General features: G+C 34.1%; 1 protein-coding gene across 2 annotated transcripts in view; it reads right to left on the bottom strand.

Annotated features, from left to right (window-relative positions):
- Window positions 1-8,609, bottom strand: part of LOC114657238 (early activation antigen CD69-like) — a 32,919-nt gene extending 24,310 nt beyond the window's left edge. The window contains exons 1-3 of one of the 2 annotated variants that reach the window (XM_028808966.2): window positions 8,504-8,609; window positions 2,775-2,881; window positions 495-563 (exon numbers count right to left, since the gene is read on the bottom strand). In XM_028808966.2, the coding sequence (XP_028664799.1) occupies window positions 495-563; window positions 2,775-2,874 (169 nt within the window). In that variant the 5' untranslated portion in view covers window positions 2,875-2,881; window positions 8,504-8,609. Of the gene's footprint in view, window positions 1-494; window positions 564-2,774; window positions 2,885-8,503 lie in introns of both variants that reach the window. The other variant, XM_028808965.2, reaches the window with a different exon arrangement.
- Between the last annotated feature and the right edge of the window lie 11,068 nt (window positions 8,610-19,677).

Here is a 19,677-nt window from a genome sequence, read left to right on the forward strand (position 1 = left end):
ATACTGTAGATCCCTTAGGTTAAAATTGTAAATAATGCATGTATAAAAACACCAGTCGAAGTATTTTGACAGAAATATGAACAATCTAAATTGTATTGCCTTGCACTTGATAATCCTAACAGTAGTGTTTTTAAACATATAGTAGTACTATATAGTCAGCTTTTTCTAGAATAACCAGTATGAGATGACTAATAAATATGGCCCACAATGCAAAAAATACATATGCAAGAACTAGACAAAAAAACTTTGAATGCCAATGTGGTAAGTAAAATTTACTTGATAAGATTTCTTAAAGTAAGTAAAATAATCATAAATACATATTTTTTATTAAGTTAATAATTCTTACAATAAGGAAAACAATTATTTATTGTCATGATATGAACACTTTTCACTTGCTTAGATTTCATTTTTTGCAGTGTAGGTAACAGATGAAAAACCATAAATAATTGTAAAGACTTATAGGTAGTAAAGATTTGAGATTTAATTGATCTTACCAAAGGCCTCATCTGAAATATTACTGGAAATTTCACTATATATTGTTGAGTTGTAAGAAGAAGAATACCCTTTGAGTAAAAGCAAAATGAATATTATATTAATATGTATTCGTTACCCTTTTCCCTTTAAGCAGACAGCAATTAAGCATGTTAATTATAATATACACAAAGTACATATGCAACTTGCCATACTGGAAAAACAGAAGAAAATGATGATCACAGACAGCGTAACAGATGTAAAATACTGAAAGTTAGGAAAGACAGAAGCAAGTCAGGTCACTAGGAATGTGAATGATGAAACACAGTGGTGTTAATTTGGTAATGTTTCAAAGTGGAAAGAAAACAATGTCCAAAAAGAAGAAATAAATAATTAGTTAAAATAATGTACATGACCGTAAACATAGCACATTTAGGGTTATAATACTTTAAAGAGAAGTTTTCTTCCATATCCCCAAAGACACAGTTTGCGCACGCTCAGACACAGCCACGGGAGTTGTGAATTCTAAAGAAGAGGTAGAAGCTTATACAAGTGTGACTTGGACTCGGTGAGATGACGCATGCATGCACTTTTAAATTTTTTCGCTGCTTGCATGCACCTCACTTCTCAATCAACCCAAGCAGACAAACTCAGCTTTGTGGTACATGCACGTTGTACACTCACACAACGAGCTACCATACGTTTGCCTCAATTTGTGTCACAGCTGCCTCAATTACACATCCGTCTCAAACAAGATACGACCTGTCCCGGCCCACAACGCCTCTGCAAGTTCACCAGTATAGTAAAACTGCTAGGGAGTCTTCAAGTTGTTTTTTGTTCTGAAGAGCACACGCAGCTAGTATAACAATAAACTGAATTAATTTGCCTTGACATAGTGCACCCCAAAACTGAACCTGTTTCATGTCTAGAATACACGTTTATTATTTTCAGAATGAGATTTCAAATATGTTGTTGTCATAATTCAGTTGAGCGATTAAAAATGTGAACGTTTTCATTTTTGGCCCAATGTATTGCTTGTTTAATATTACAAGTGGAAGAGGATAAGTACTCGGTATTAGACATCTATGATTTTAAGAAATAAAGAAGGGTTTGTCAACCGTAAATCACACATAAACAAAGAAGAATGTACCTGGCATTAAGGTAAACTGTAAAATGATCTGGGGCTGTGCCAAGGGCAAAACTGATATTTTTTAATAAAGATAAGATTGAAATAATAAACAAACAGCTTCCCCCAAATACTTAGCTGTTAAACACACATGCACGGACAGACATCTATTGCCCACAGAGAGAATCATGAGGAAAAACTAGAAAAATAAACTAGGCATATGGGACTTAACTGTTTCTCCACCGCAAAACTGAGCAGATTTAGGATTACAGAAGGACCAGAAAATGAGTTAAATGAGGGAGTTGATATAATACGTTCCAAAATATTAAGCAAATTTGATGTCTAAGGGTAGGCCATCTGCACAGACAAACAAGGAGACATTTGGCAAATGGTTAAGGTTTAACACTTGCACAGAGAGGATTAGAAGAAAAGTCTGCTGCTGTCCAGGATGTGAACTGACTAGCTGGACAAACACACAAAATGTGGCAGCTATTGGTTTGGTTTGTATGTTAAACTGTTTCAAAGACAAAACAAAGCATGAGCATCATGAAAACCAAAATCAGGATCATTACTTCCTAGGTGGTGAGTAACTAACAAACCAAATCACTCATCAAAATCTATTTATATGGCTCAACAGAGTGGGTGTGCGGCTGTCAACAAACATGCATGATTCAAGGTAGATTGGATGGGTGGCACTTCTCAACACGTGAATCATAAATAAAGCCTCATCTGCTGCAAAAGAGCAACACAGCCAAATTTTTCTATTCAGAACGTGACATTGGGGAAAAGAAAGCCAAGAAAAGGACAGGAAGTATTTGGGGAGATGTGATCAAATAACTTTCTGAAAAAAAAAACATACTGTACAAGTTTTTCTTTTCTAATAATTTTAATTTCAGGAACAGTATATCAAGCATGTTGTCTCTTAAAACCCGGGTCAATTTATAACAGTCTTCTGTTTATTGTCTTTAGAGAAGAAGTGTTTACAGAGCTTGTATTTATAATAATAATAATAATAATAATAATAATATCTTATTCATATAACACTTAGCACATGCTTAAATCCCTTAATACTGTACATAATGGTCAGACATGGATACAATCTCCATTTTAAATGGGAAAATAAAATACTTTCTGAAATAATTTTCTTATTAAATAAAAGTAAAGTAATTATACATACCAATGATCCATAAATGTTCAAACACTCTGTATACAGCCAACATGCTCCCTACAACTGTTACTAGAAGAACTGCAGAAATGTAAAACTTACAGATGTGCATTTTTTATCTGCTAATAAAAAGAGAAATTTCATCAATAATAATGATCACCGAAGTAAAGAAGAGGTGGAAAATAAATTAGATTAGGCAGAGCTCGCTCAAACAGAACTTAAGAAAATTGGTGTCACTGAATTTTTTATGAAAAGGTTATTGAGTTCCAATCAATGAGTTTCATGCAACTTCAACCATTAGGAATGTAGTAACATTGTAACTTCAAGCTATGTAAATGCAAAGTTGACATAAGCTTCAGCATCATTTTCATTTATAATGATGTAGCAGTGTTGTAGGTAGTTTTTAATAGTTGTTTAGTTGATGTTTCTAAGTAGTATAAGAAACAAATGACGGAGTAGGTATTATTTATCTATATATCTATATAACTGATTGATTCATAGTTTGACCCACAAGAAATTCTTGCCTAAATATGAAAAAAGCAGAGAGCATCATGGTAATGTTTCACCTGTAAAAGTAACAAAGTGCAATCTTAGTGCTGGTCTACAGTAGCTGCAAAACAGAGCAGATGTTCTACTGCAAGTCAGTGGCGTTGTAGTTTGAGTTCTGTCTATATCCTTTTTTGTATCTTGATGTAATTTATGTTCTGTATACAAAAACATATGCCGAAGAATAATTATCAACACCACGCAAGTTAATCCAAAATTATTTATTTATATAAAATTACCTTTTATCATAGAAAATATAAATGTTAAAATGTGCATTATTTTAATCTTATTTTAATGTATGGAAGTATAATAAATTCTTTTAATTGCTTTAGAATTTTCCATTTTAATAAACTGAAATCAAAACCATCTCTGTCTCAATCTGTCCTACATTGTTCTCTATTAGTTCACCTGTCTTAATTACCCCTGCATAATTAGTCAACTGGGAGTTTAAAATTATCACCCCATTTCATATGTATGCCTTTAGTATTCTATAAATGTCTCTGTTCTCATATGATTTAACATTATAACTGTGATAAGCATTCGACAAGAAACATGAAATGGCTTGCTTAATGCATCAGAGTCGCCACCAGGGGGTGGCAACCACGACACCTGTCAGGCTCAGGGCCCCCATCAGGTCCCGTTGCTTTTTTTTCATAATATGCATATGTTCAGGGTAAATACATTTTTTACCTTAAAAAATTATTATAGATACAAAATTTTATGTGTTTCGCTGATTTATGCCATATCGGTTTCAACTTGCTAATCTGCGTTCACTGAGCCGGTGACGTTGTATTGTGTATTAGTATGAGTGCCACTATGAAGCATTTTTAGTTCAACCAAGTGAAATCCTCACCAGAGCCAGATATAAGCCTGCTAAGAATTGCACTCGTTGTCACACACACTGTCAAAGACATCCCTGCAACTGAACATTTCCAGGACACAAAGAGGGACAAGCTAGTTCAAACATCAAAACTTTAAACTTTTGGGAATCATGAGAGCAGAAGAAATTACAGAAATTGGCGGTACGTATACATACTGGAAAAAACGTATACGTAGGGTATGTTTTAAGGTTTTTAATAACAATTTTACAACAGCCTGTACGTAAGCATTTTAACGTTACGCATAATGGTTACTGCAATGCTTAATAATGTGACAATATACTCTCTTGGATTGCAGAGAGTCTTTGGAGAATTTTGTGTCACTTTACACATCTTTTGTTGTCTTCCTGTGTCTGTTTGTGAAGGGAAAAGATCATTCAGTAAGTTAGCTATTATAAAGAGCTACTTGCATTCTACTATGAGACAGGAAGACTGAACAATCTGGCAATGCTGTCTATAGAACACCAGCTTGCTAATAATATCAATTTCGATGTTTTAAGGTCCAAAGGTCGGGCACTGTGATTGTTGATATCATATCATGCGATACACATGCAGAAATAAAAACGTTGCATTAAGATACATTGACTCTGTTAGTAATTTTAATTCAGATCTACCAGACCCGCCATGCATCATGAGACACAACATACGATACGATATATAAATTTAATTACGGTTGCACGAAATTTCAATGTGTAAGCATAAGTGTAGCATAGACACATCACTTGATCAGCTTGGGGAGGCAAAATTATCGTAGTACGGAGCCAGGGGGCCCAGGTGCTCAGCCATAATTGTCAGGGGCTCAAGATTTTCTGGCAGCAGGGCTGAATGCAGGTCTTAATTACTACCAAGATTTTATAAAAGACACAACAAAACTTCAGCAAGAATGGAGAAATTAAAACAAAATTATAAACAATTTGAACAATTAATGGGAAAAGTGTCTGTATAGAACAGGCAGGTCAATATACGGTGTATCTGGGGGACACAAACAATGCCATGAAATCCAAGGTCAATTCAATTAAATATAACTGATACAAGTAACAGCGCACTGCAGAATACACTTGACTTGAGCATTCATAGTTTTCATACTCTTTCTCTGTATGTTTAGCATTCGTTTGATCAGAGTTTGATGCGCTTGCTGCTTCTTGAGCAGCTCTTCTTTACTCCACTCTAGCAGACCGCTTCTTCTCTTCTTTCATTGGCATCTTTTCACGTTAAAGCTGATTAAGTCAGTGTCTGTGTTGCAATTAGTTACTACATTTTCTTTAATTTTTCACTTAAACTTGCACATAAGTCTTCAATCTTCCTCAAGAATGATTTAAAATATGAAGAGGTAGGGGAAGTGACAGCAAAAGTGGTAGGGATGAGAACGGCACCTGTACGTATGTGCCGCACGGCCGCCCTGCTGGCCAGTGCAGAGAGTTGAATCTATATTTAAAAAATAAATAAAAAGAGGAATACCCTTGGAGGTCAATCATCACCCCGAAAGCGGATAGTAGACGTCACGTAGTATATGTGTACCAAATTTCAGGTCAATAGATCAAACGGTTTGCGAGCTACAGGTGATTTAAAATCCTGGAAAGACAAACAAACCGCCATGGTAGCGTATTGTATATAAAGATAAAAGCATAAATAGTTCCGTATAAAGGGAAGTTGATTTTAAAGCAAAGGATTATAAATAAACGTTTTTATAGAGATACTGCACTTCATATGGGGTGAAATCATTTGTTGATAAAAAAAGGTAACTTGAAATTGATGTCAGTGTATTTCATGCTACATTCTTTACCAAGAATTTTATCAATAAAGCATTCTTGATGAAAGTTAATTTATATGTTGCTCAGTTTGTATTTAAGATTAAGTGAAACAGCAGTGTAATGACTTAACCAAGTGGAGTAAACTGAGGCAAGTGATATAGACGTAATTAATATTGGGAGTCCTATAAGAAACTGGAAACTGTTAAGTACCCAGTAAGTTCTAAGTAAATGGGCCTCAGTTATGGTGCCATTGATTAAGTGAATGTATCACAGGTACTATGTAACTAAGTACTTTTCTGTATGCAATATTTGTATTGTTTTAAATAGGGGCTATTATTATTTCACTTGAGCTGCTTACTGTTAGACATGCTACATACAGTTCTTGGTGTTAGTGTGGAACATATAGCAGTAGTACTCTGCATTAATGTGGTATTTAGTTATGTTACAAAGGTGATTTGAAGTTGTCTCACTCAAAACTAAAAACTGTTAAAAATCTCAACTGCCTAAAATTAGTACTGCCTCGGTATACTGTGAATTTGAATAAATGTCTACCAGCAAAAAAAAAAAAAAGTTACAAATACTCACTCAAAAGCACCATCCTGTTCTCTTATCACATTATGAAAAATAGCATCTCCATCAGCCATAGAAAAATCATGCTTCATTTTGCTCAGTCCTGGCTTGGCTCCATCAGTTAATTTGAGACTTGCTACGTTGAGTTACTTTGATGACATGGCACTTTTATCAATGCTCTTATGTAAACTTTGTGAGCACTAATGAAATCAGTTGGAGCAGCACATTGGTTGATGGGAATTGCAGTCCCCACTTCGGCATTTACACAAGGTTGCATATAAGATAAAGGGGTGGAATGGGGTTAATGAATATTAAATACCTTCTTATACTGGATTAGTTGCATGAAACTGACTACGCTCACAACCACAGCACCTAGCAAGCTCTTGCTAAATGTGTCTTCTTTGAGCTTAAAACTTTGCCCCTTTCACTTTCCTTCTGCTTATGGCATTCATTTGCACAAACTGGGATGGTCCATTTCTCCATGAGATTGTCGCTAATGGTGTGGCAAACTAGAGGACACAGTGTGTTAGAATGTCCCTCTTGGTAGAGTTTTATTAATGACAAATATCAGCAAATAAACATGTTTTGGTTAGTTTTCGTTTTTTACATTGGCAAATTTCAATCAAATATGTCAAGAAATTTTTGAGATTTTGGGGGCATTGAGTTTTTCTATTATGGGTTTTTTTATCCCTAAATATTCATATATTGAAATATTTGTACTTAATGGGGGCGGCACGGTGGCGCAGTGGGTAGCGCTGCTGCCTCACAGTTGGGAGACCTGGGGACCCGGGTTCGCTTCCCGGGTCCTCCCTGTGTGGAGTTTGCATGTTCTCCCCGTGTCTGCGTGGGTTTCCTCCGGGCACTCCGGTTTCCTCCCACAGTCCAAAAACATGCAGGTTAGGTGGATTGGCGATTCTAAATTGGCCCTAGTGTGTGCTTGGTGTGTGGGTGTGTTTGTGTGTGTCCTGTGGTGGGTTGGCACCCTGCCCAGGATTGTTTCCTGCCTTGTGCCCTGTGTTGGCTGGGATTGGCTCCAGCAGACCCCCGTGACCCTGTGTTCAGATTCAGTGGGTTGGAAAATGGATGGATGGATGTACTTATTGGATACTTACTGCCCTAGGTGTACCATCCTGAAAAATGTCAGCTGTACAGGTAATAGTGTTTTTGTTGCTGAATGTCTTATTATTTTTTGCTTTATTATTTTTACAGGGACAATAAATAAAATGACTTTAATCCAAGCATCATTACACAAAAAATGGATACTTCATGCTTTTTTACTTCATAAGGAATCTAAGCAAACTACTGTAAATATTCACAGAAATGCATGAGAGTAATGGATGGCACAAAATGTACACAAAGAATTATTGTGATACACAGGGTTTTGCACAGTTCTCTGTTACTTCTGGTACTGGAAAACGTTATGAACTGATGTAATAGGCTATGTAGTTTTGCTTTTTAAATATTAGCCTCTAACCAGCCATCCATCCACCATCTAAATGGAGCCAGTGCCAATCCTGATAGGTTATAAAAAATATATACATAAGAGTCCACCTCTAAGAATAATGACAATGACTAATACAGAAAGTTCCCATGAAGTTCACAGATAAAAATAAAAATTATTCCTTTCTCACAAATTTACAATACTGCCAAACTTTCTCATTGGAAAGACAATTGCGTCATTAGGACGAACCTAGCTATGAAATGCCATTAGTGCGTGAACTTTAAAAATTGCAATTTTATTGTATAATGAAATGTAAAATAGAACTGGATTGCACCAAGCATTCCCAGATATAAATTACTTTGATAATCTCAGCAGTTCAAAAAGATAGTGCATGATTAATATTTCAAAAGCACAGTACTGTATATTTAACTCTAATGTTTTTTAATACAGTGAAAAGCACAGTGGAAGCACACATCTGCTTAATTATCTTAATGTACTCTTGTTAGAATGAAAGCATTTTTGATTAAAACACAAAAGGGTGAAATCTCACCTTACCCTGCTTTTCCCAGATTCAGAAGTTTCATGTCTCATTTCACAATTTTTAAAGGATTAGGCTGATATCTTCTTATTTGTAAGACAAGGGAAAGACATCACACATGTAATCTGTCAACAAAACATTCTCTACTTAAATAAGTTTCATTACTTAATTGCATTATAAAATGCATGTCATCAATGAATTGACCCTTATTTATTTATTTATTTATTTACAGTACATGAAAATAAAGTATTTAGCATATGTTTTATATTCATTTGCAATTAAATGGACTATTAAAATTATGTTTACTTTTTAATGTCAATAAAATGACATTTACTACAATGGTTATCAAACTAATTATACTTGCCACTGGGTAAACTCACATTCACGTCACACTTTATTTTTATCTAACTCAGAGCATTTTAAAGCTGTTTTTAATTAAGAAAAGACAGTTGTGCACAATGATTATTAAAATTAAAACATTATACTACCAACACTTTTTTTGCTTTTATTACCAAATTAAAATATTAAGCATGATTAAAACATACACAACACACGGTAAACACAATCAATCAATTTCTTAACAGATAAGATAGCTTTCTCAAATGTTGTATTATGTCATGTTTAATTTTATACAACTTTTAATTTTGACTAAAAACTTTTAATGCCATTCTATGTCTTTGTTATTAATTTCTAATTATGTCTATGTAGGGATTTATATTATTTGTATTCGATACTATGTTGCTCAAACCAAGTATTTTGCTACAGTAAACTTCTCACAGCAGCTGCTATAAAGGAATGTCTCTCATACAGCAATGCTTAGCTGACACAAATCATAATTAAGTACATTTCAAAAACCACTATATTAAGAAAAACAACAAGGTAGAACACAGTACCTGTTTTTTTTGTGAATCCTCAGCTCATAGTAAAATGCAATATTTTATGAGTGCCTCTAACAAACAAATAGTATGCATCTGTCTATGCAGTAGAGCAAAGCACTTCCAAAACCATTAAAGCTCAGTTTGATGTCATGAGGAAGTGACTGTCACCGTACTCTTGTCTTGAGTAATGCAGCTGAAACACTTTTAATGCATTAGTCTTAAACATCTAATCTGTTTGAGTTGATCTTTCCATTTTATAGTAAAAAAAATAAGATTACAGATCTCAGAAACATAAGTTAGTCAATTCACTTTATTTAAAAGGATTTTTTAATCACTAAATTGACCAAGTAACTGAAATACTAAATAATACAAATAAAATAACATACAACAATTATTGTAATATTAATTTATGAATAGAATTAAAATTTGTTTTTCCTAATAAGGCCATTGAGGAAATTTTTTAGGAATGGCTAAAGATATAAAAATAAGCTGGTAAAAGGTACTATTTGAAATTATTTAAATGATTGTCTAAATTAAAAATTCTGTCAACTACAAACATTGTACTGTATTATCTAGTAAAACTACTTTGTTATAATTATTAAGTATAATAAAGATGGATACCTGTTTAACAACTCACTCTCATACCATTAGACTTGTATTAACATATAACAGCTGGAAACTGGATCAAACAGTTTATCAAAATGAAGATTCCTTCCTCATGAATACTTTAATCCCTTTTCATGATGTTTGCCCTGTATTTGTGCTTTGCTACTGTAAAAGCAACCACATTACCATTTGGGTTATGATGATAATAACTAATACAGTATGTTTTATTTCAGTAAAATATAATTTTCTAATATGTAAAGTTTATGGTATTAGAATTTTACAGTAAAATTGATCACTAAAAGGGAATAAGGTTGACCACTCCTTGCCAACTAAGTTTAGATTTACTTTTTTGAATTATGATACAAGCATATACATTATTACTTTCACATCTGATGTTTTGTGCTGTCTTACTGTTTACTATTACAAAAAGAAGTTATATTTCTGAAAAGTTGATAGAACACACCACATGGCTTCCTTTGTCATTTATTTTGTCAGAGGCCTTACAGTATATAGCCATTTTATAAACTATGTTGCAGACACATTAGTAAATAAAAACTTGATTTCATGTTTTGTTACAAAATATTTCAAACATGAAAAGTTAGCATTTATTAATATTTGCCTATAAATATTTACTAAAATGATCAGAATCTTAAGTGGTACCTTGTTCTGCTAAGTTATCTGTAAGCTTGCTGCAAAACCTAAATTCTTCAGGGCTCTCAAACTTTCCTCTATCTTCTGCCCATTCCTTCCATTTTTCTTGCTGTATATACAGTAGCATCAGTTAAAAACCATCCAATATTGAACCCATATAATCAAGTTTAAATCGATTTGATTTAGTCATGCTAATTGGACAACAAATAAGGAATTGTCCAACGAGCATTTCATGGGAGATCAGTCTGGAGAAATAATAGACATGAACATTTTTGCCTGCCCACTACATGCATTTCCATCATAGTAATAAAAAAAAGATAAAAAGTGGGACAGATTCTACTGACCTCAGAATTCCTGTGTATTGCAAATACAACACATGAAGAATGCCTCTTCAGTGCTTTGGTTAGTCCTATGAACAACTCCATGAGTCTAACAATTTTTAAGGTAGAGTTCCATTCTTTTCATACTCAGCAAAGGTGTTTGTAGCATATGGTATGTGTCAAAATTGCTATTTTCTATTTTTTTTTTAAATGTCCTTTTCTATTTTCTTTGAAAAGTATACTTTAGTAATAAGTATTCCTTGCAAGTCTCTTACCAGTTATCTGGTTGATCAGGCTAAAATCATTCAACTTCTAATTATTCAGATTTGGATTAATTAATTAATATTTCTGCCTGTCTTCAAAACCTTTATATTACATATGGGAGATGAAAGCCATTTTTTAACTAAAGAGCTTTAAGTAATTAGTTTATACACTTGTGTATATATAAGCTTAGGCATAAAGAGAATTACATGGCCTCCTTTCACCTTGACCTTCATAAATTGGTTGCCATTACACACACTGTTGCACAAGGTATGCATGATTTAGCTTATCAAGTGTATTTATAGCTTAACTCTGACCATAATTTTGTCTTTGTTTATCCTTTGTAAAGCTGACAGAATGATGGTTCTCTGTGGATTTGTGACAAGTTCTTAAAAATGTTTGTTTGAAATATAGTTGCACAAAAATATACTAAAGTTGTAAGAAATAAAATCTAATTTACTTGTAGAAAAAGCAATCTAATGAGAGACCAGGTAGTGTTCTCTTTCCTCGACCAGATATCATGTTTTAAAGATCAAAATATTAGTTCTTTAACAGATGTGCAGAGCTTATACTGCTTTTATATTTAGTTAACCATAAAAAGCAACTTCCTGCTAGCATGCTGCTTCTTTTATTTTAAAAGCCACAAGTCCCAATTCAAGTGTTTGTTGTAAATCACCAAATTTAACCACCTACCACAAACATACACCCGCCCACACACACACACACATATTTATTATTAGCAGATTGTCTTTGGATATTATTTTTGTTGGTAGATAATTTGACCACAAAAGAATATGATAAAAGTATTTTTAAATAAGAAAAATTAAATTCAACATAAAAAACTAATTATTGGATTTACAAAGGCTTCTCACATTTATAGCTGTAATTATGTAGGCATATTTTTTTTCTGTTTTTTGAACAGAAGTATGTAATTCACCCAACATTGACTCCTGTCTTGTTCCTAGTGTTGACAGGGCAGGAATGAGCTCTAAGCAGCCTTATAGCAGATGAAAGAGATTTAAAAAAATGAATGGGTGAACAAAACTGCTTTAAACCAATATACTGATGTGCCAAAAATACAATCACTAGTACTGTGTTAGAAAGAACTTGATGATTACATAACACTCATCATTTCACTTGTGAAAGTCTGCACTGCTTGAGAATGTTTCCATATATCAAAGCATGGTATAAATCTACTTAAGAACATATCTGAAGGAAAAGGTTTAGAATAGACCCTTCAATTAATGTTATAAAACCAATGAGTACAAAGCCAATACAATTAAAATTGATTAGTTTTGGGTATCATTTCCTCTGTCATTTCTTCTTTTTATCCATTCATCCAGTCAGCCACCCATCCATTCATTTTTAACACGTGTGGCTACTGGCATAGGCTTCTTACTTCCTTTGACCACACAAGAAGTACAGAAATCAAATGGATAGCTATCAGTGTGAAACAATGAATGGTGACTTCTATTTAATCATTAAAATGTCTGTATATTATAGCTGATTTATTCAATTTTTGTACTTATTTTTTCTGCAAGGTCAGGGCTGCAGAAACAAATCTTTCAATAAACACTGCCTTTTAGCCAATATTGCAAAGGATAGCCCTGAATTCGTCAACCTCCTAGCCATGTGAGGTATATGTTTATATTTTAAAAATGTAGCATATTTATAATCAAAGAAAATACCTGTTTCATGTAGTTATCATATTTGTGTTTTTATAACAAATAAGGTAAACTAGTATTCATAAACAATGTTATATATACTTTGTATGTAGTTGTATGTATATATATATATATATATATATATATATATATATATATATATATATATATATATATATATATATATATATATATATATATATATATATATATATATATAAATAAAACAATCTAGATTAATAAAGTACTTTGTTCTTTGTTTAGCAGACTCTTTAACCCAGTGTGACTCAGAAAAATCACATAAAATTACAATATAATTCAAGCAGCAGAAACATGGAATGAAGGAATATATTTACAGTACACAATGTTCTCACAATGCTCTCTAAAGATTTGTATCTCAGTAATCATGCCCATGGTGAGCTATTCTAGGTTAATAAAACACATGGTGTGGGAACTGTATCAGGTTACTGCTTGCACTGTGATCTGGGTAATCTGTAAGCAAAGAAAATGTGCAAGTTAAGTTAATGTATTGTTGGTACTTGAAAGAAAATTAATTCTTATACCCATACTTCCTCCTTTCTTTGCTATCTAATATCACCTCATTCCTGACAATGCTAAACTTTTCTGATATAAGATCCTTGTAAATACAAATGCAACATAAAGACGCATCGACATCAGTGTCAAAGAAAAAGCGATAAGAAATACTATAACCCAACTCAGACATTTTATCCTGTATCTTACAATGAATGTTATTTTGTCCTCCATGTGATATCCAAGTAATGATAATGAGTCTGTTTTAGGGATTCATATTTCTGAAATGTTTGTTAGGAGGAAAAATAAACAGTAAAGAGTGAATAATCTGTCTGTTTGCCTTAAACTGCAAGTGTGGAGTGACACACTCCTTAGAGAATCATGCTCCAAAAAAACTGCTTCTTCGTTCTCATACAGACACATTGTAATGTTCTGATGTTACATTTTATTGGCTTCAAGCAGTGATATGATATCTGCTCAAAAACAAGTATGATATGAAGCTTTAGCTAAAGTATCTTTGGCTTAAGAAAGAGATACTTGGTTTTAAGACATTAAATGACATTCATAACTTAAGAATAATTACAATAGTTAGCTTTTTATTTAATAATACATTTGTTTTCATACAAGTTACTGATGAGCTAATAATAGTATAAAAAGAAAAGCCATCACACTGCAAAGAAGAAAGAAGAATTAACTTTGGATTAATGATATAGTATATTGTATTTGTGGTCACCTTGGCAATGCATAATAAGACACAAAGAAAGCAAAGGAGAACATTTCATTGCATGCTTGGTACACATCATGAGAGATTTTCATAGGATGAATACACAACAGAAGGCAAAGGGAGTAACATAAACCCTTTTTCAGACTGTTCAATTATGGCCTAGCTATTTTGTTTCACCCAAGATCTGCTTTTATTTGGAACTCCTGTTTTAAGTAAACATATTCTTATTTACTGCTGTAAATAAGAATGACAATGATAAAGAATTGGGGCACATCCTTGGTGACCCCGTATAGTTGGATGATCCAAAAAATAAAGAAATGCAGAGCAGTCTTTTCAGTCTGGAGTTCTGTATCTAAACTGATCAAGATGGATGATTTCCTGGTTATGAGGACAAGTGGCAGGAAGGGGAAGGTCCAGGTGGACGGACACTGAACTGACATCAGTGATAGAGTGGCTGTCAATCTACCATTCTGCAGAGGGAGGAGAAGAAAATGGCATTAGTACACAGCGCCAACCCCTGGTCCGGTGGGTAATTACCATCAAGAAAGCCCTTAAGCTGTCTCCCATGTGTGACACTGTGTCATGCCTTTAATGTGTCATTACAGAAAGACACAATAATACAATATGTGCCTTTTAGAGGAATTTTTAAACTATGATTTCACTTTACAGCTCATTAAATTTTGTTGTTTTATTTATACTGAAATGCCACTGCTAAAGATTTCACAGAAATGTTATTGAAATAGCTGCATCTCTTTAGTTTTGAGTGCCTGTGCTGTAACGTTTTCAGTTCTTATTATTTGGATACAATTTAGAGTCCATGCTCTTTAACAAATTAAACAAAAACATGAAAATGAAGAATTGATTCATATTTAATAAAATATATGGAAAAATTACAAATTAAATTTTGACTTGACTTTTTGACCTCAAATGAAATTAGTCACATAAAACATTTTCATTTTGTAAATTAAAATTTTGGCCGGCATGAAGGTGCAGTGGTAGCAGCATTACCTCGCAATAAGGACACCATGGTTCATGTCCCGGATCCTCTCCTTTGCATGTTCTCCCTGTGTCTGTGTAGGTTTCCTCTGGGTGCTCTGGTTTCCTCCCACAGTCCAAAGACATGCAGGTTAAGTGAAATGGCAACGTTAAACTGGCCCTAATGTGTGGGAGTGTGCGTTTGCCCTGCATTGGACTGGCGCCTTCCCAGGAATTGTTCCTGCCTTACACCCTATGTTAGCTAGAATAGGCTCCAGCACCCAAAAGAACCTTGGTCTGGATTAAGCAGATTAGAAAATGACATGACATTTTATTCTCCCTGCGGTGGGTTGGTGCCCTGCCCAGGATTTGTTCCTGCCTTGTTCCCTGTGTTAGCTGGGATTGGCTCCAGCAGACCCCCGTGACCCTGTGTTACAATATAGCGGGTTGGATAATGGATGAATTTTATTCTCCAGATAGCGTCAGTTAATAAACAGCAAGTATAGGTACAAATGAGTAGAGCAAGCTACTTAATTGCTTCTGCTTATGTAATCATTACCAAGAGACGAATTAAAAAAAGAAAAGCAAATCATTTAGGAACAATTAAAATAGCCAACTCTTTAAAAGAGAGATCAGTATAGCATTGGTAGAACAGAGTAGTTGCTCTGTGGCTGAGGATCTGTGCTTGTATCTGGAAGTTTGCTGGTTCAAATCCTGTTACTGTCGCAAGGGATCCTACTCCATTGGGCACTTGAGCAAGGCGGTTAACCTGAAAATTACTCCAGGGGTGCTGTACATCTCTATACCTGTCTAGTGTCAGACATACTCTATTCCTTTTTTTGACCCCTTGGTTACTTTATTTTGCTTAACTTAAGGACAAAAGTTGTGGAACAAAAAAAAGCCAGCAAATGCTAATAGGGTGCTACAAAAAATGACATTTATCCATTAATCAGAGAAACCTAATGCAGCAAATACTGTGACTTTTACCTTTAAACCATGGGATTACGAAGGTTGTATTGGAACTGAAAATGAAAATCCTTATTGCCTTTTTCATCAATGTGATGTACTTGCAAAAAGTTCCATGTATGTCACAAAGTAAAAAAAATAACATTGCAAAGTTCACAGTCACACGTCACATTTCATTTCAATCCCTCTTCAATCAATTGGACTTCAATTTTTCAGGTGACAAATATTCTTTCAAGATGTAAAATTCAAAAGTTCCCATCTTTTCCAGTAAGAAGTGACGAGTCCACTTACAGACAGAGATACAATAAAAAATGACTCGTAAGTGCAATACAAATATGGAGAGTGACATTTTTTATAAAACACTACATAGTACAAATCAAGCAGTGTCATTAAAGGAATTTTTAGAAAGCAGAGAGTGCATGTGCGAGGCAAATTGGATAGGGACTCATGTCATATAATAATAAGTGTGGATCGGGCAGTGTCGTAATAGTAAAAGTTCTGACTATGCATGTGCATGCGTGCGTGGAATAGGCAGGCATTGTGTACATGCCCAGAAACTGAAACTCCTCTTTATGCTCACAACCAACCAAATATCTCATAAGCTAGCATCACAAAATGTCTCATTGAACCATAGTCTGTTCTGCTTGTTGATACAAAAGTTCCAAAACCTGAGTGGCACTACCTGTTTACAGTACTTCAAGAAGGCTTGCTCGCTAAAAGCCAGCATTATGTTTTTTGAAGAGAAAAGATGAAGAATAATCAGTGGAACACATAAGAGTTTCATTTACTTTGTACAAATAACAATCAATCCATAAATTCATGTGCAAACTAGTGCAGATGTTGGCACTATGAGCCATGATTAACAACTTTGCGTTACCTGCAGAAGGTAGCATAAAAGAAGCTTCAAGAATGGCCGGCCATATCTCACACAGGTCAGCCTCATTACTACATTAAGGTAGTTGAGTTATGTGATGTGTACTGCTGGACTATATACTGTTTCCCAACCAACTACATATCAGTATTTAATGAATAGGCTGAAAATGTAGTGAATTAAACATTTGTCTTCCCAGTATTGTGTTACAGTAGTACGAATTTTGTTTTTCAGGTTTAAGTGGACCACATCACCAAAAATGGCCGCTCACTGGAAAGGTAATTCTACACTGATGCATGCAAGAACCCATGAATATTATAACACTTTCATTTTTCTGTGACAAAATAGTTTTGAAATCTTGTTTATATATCTGGATAACAAAGACTAAATGAAAATGTCACTGCTAACCTGACATTCTGATAATTTCTCATTCAGGGCCAGAACATCTAGTGCTACCACAAACACCAGGTAAGTAGCTAGATAGATAGATAGATAGATAGATAGATAGATAGATAGATAGATAGATAGATAGATAGATAGATAGATAGATAGATAGATAGATAGATAGATAGATAGATAGATAGATAGATAGATAGATAGATAGATAGATAGATAGATAGATAGATAGATAGATAGATAGATAGATAGATAGATAGATAGATAGATAGATAGATAGATACTTTATTAATCCCAATGGGAAATTCACACTTGCTTTTGACTGATGTAGCCGTTCTCAAGGCAAACTTAAAATAATGGTGTCATTACTATGCAAATACACTGATGTATGCATTTGTGAACTTTGCTTTCACTTTACTATAATTGTTAATCAAAGTTGGTGATATTAATTGCTAAGTGTAATGTGGCTTTAACTGGTTGCAGTAGGTCTGGACCATGGCGAATCCTAGCAGAACCTGCCTGATCAGAATGCGCTCGACAGTGAGCATTGTGTACACATAACACATAGTAGACAGAGTAGCAATCTACTTGTACTTTTATCATTTTTGATAGATCTCTTTTTACATTACAGATTACTTCAGAACAGTAAAACAGATTCAGGAGATGCAGGAGGAGCTTACCAACAAATTCTATAAAATCACACAGAAACTGTGAAACATAAAAATGTGCAAATATTGGACAAAATTATTAATATTATTATTACTTCTTTTATTCTTATTTTACATTGTATACATAATACATACTGTATATGTAATGTATGTGTACACATATACATTTTACTTTAATATAGGCTTTTTTTCAAATTTCTTATATGTGGTTAAAATGTCTGCTATAGGTAGGCCTTATTTCAATATTGTTTTCTTTGCTCACTATGCTGCTTAATTTATTATGTTATGCCTTTATTTTTTTGTATAGTAGGCCTATTTGTGTTTCATGAAGGCTGCATTTCTATATTGTATAATCTTTACTGTTTGACTATCATAAAAATATCATAATTTTGAATAAGTGTACTGTCTAGTCAACTTTTTACCTCCATGAGTGGTGGTCAATTAATGGACTGCCAACAACATTATTTAATATAAGATAAAATAAATATTCATACAGTGGCTGAAGGGCAGATTTCTGTTGGCAAACACTTCCCAGCCACCCGAGGACCAACTGTCACCTGACCACAGCTGCCACTAACAGGCCGCCAGAAAGCCACCCAAAAGCTGATGCGCAAAATTTCAGCAGAACACTGGTGGTGGCCACTGGTGGACCATTGTTTTTGCTGCTAGTGGCCCACTATCTAGACCTTTGCTGTTGGGGCGACCTTGTGCTCTGACCCCCAGGGATAAGAAAAGTATATCAAATTTAAAAAAAAAACGAAAATCATAGCAATATGTGTCGTATTCCTTTAAAAAGTAAATCAACTCTGTTGCACTTCTTGTTTTTTTTGTTGTGCATTTCAGGGTCGTCACATTAAATGTTGAAAGTGGTATATTTAATTATGATACGAGTCCAGTTAACATCAAGAATTGGTTGGAGTAAAAACTTGAACTCACTGCAGTCCTTCACAGAGTGAACTAAGTAGCCAGCACTAAGGCCTTCTTAACACACAATAAGTGCAACCTGCCACGAACATCTCTTCTCTGTTCAATTGTCTCATCCAGCAATTTCTTCATTTCTAGTGTTCTTTAAGAGAATAATCTCAGATCTGTGTCGTGGTCTATTTAAAGCCCCATTGAAGAACATACTGTATTATTAGGCCTGACAATTGTGTTGTGGTATAGCTTTACAGGAAGCAGCAAATGCTGAAAATCAGATATATTTTATATATTTTGATTTCACATCTACCAAATGCAGTTGAAGTTCTGTAAAGGGTCTTGCTATATTTGTAAATCTGTGTAACAGAAATGATTCTTCTGCTTCACGTTACCATACAGTAAATAAGGAAAGGCCTACAAAGTGTAAGCCACTGTGCAGTATGTAATGTTCTTAAAACATTCAAAACTCTCTGCAGCCAACTTAATACAAATAAACATTAGCTGATTTTAGGTCTATGGACTGACTTTTTCTGCTCTAAATACAATATCTTTTGACCAGTTTTCTTGGCTATGGTTTTTCTGGATAATAAATAAGAAGCTGGCATATGGTACATTGCTGCATGGTATACTCTGCAGCATTTTGATAAATCAATGTCAATGAATTAATAAAAATGAAATCCTGTCAGCAATGGAACACCTGGATGACATGCATTTCCTTGCAGGAAACTTTAAAAACAAACCTGTATGATTATTTACTACTGG

This window comes from Erpetoichthys calabaricus, chromosome 9, assembly GCF_900747795.2.
Source record: "Erpetoichthys calabaricus chromosome 9, fErpCal1.3, whole genome shotgun sequence".
Lineage (NCBI taxonomy): Eukaryota > Metazoa > Chordata > Cladistia > Polypteriformes > Polypteridae > Erpetoichthys > Erpetoichthys calabaricus.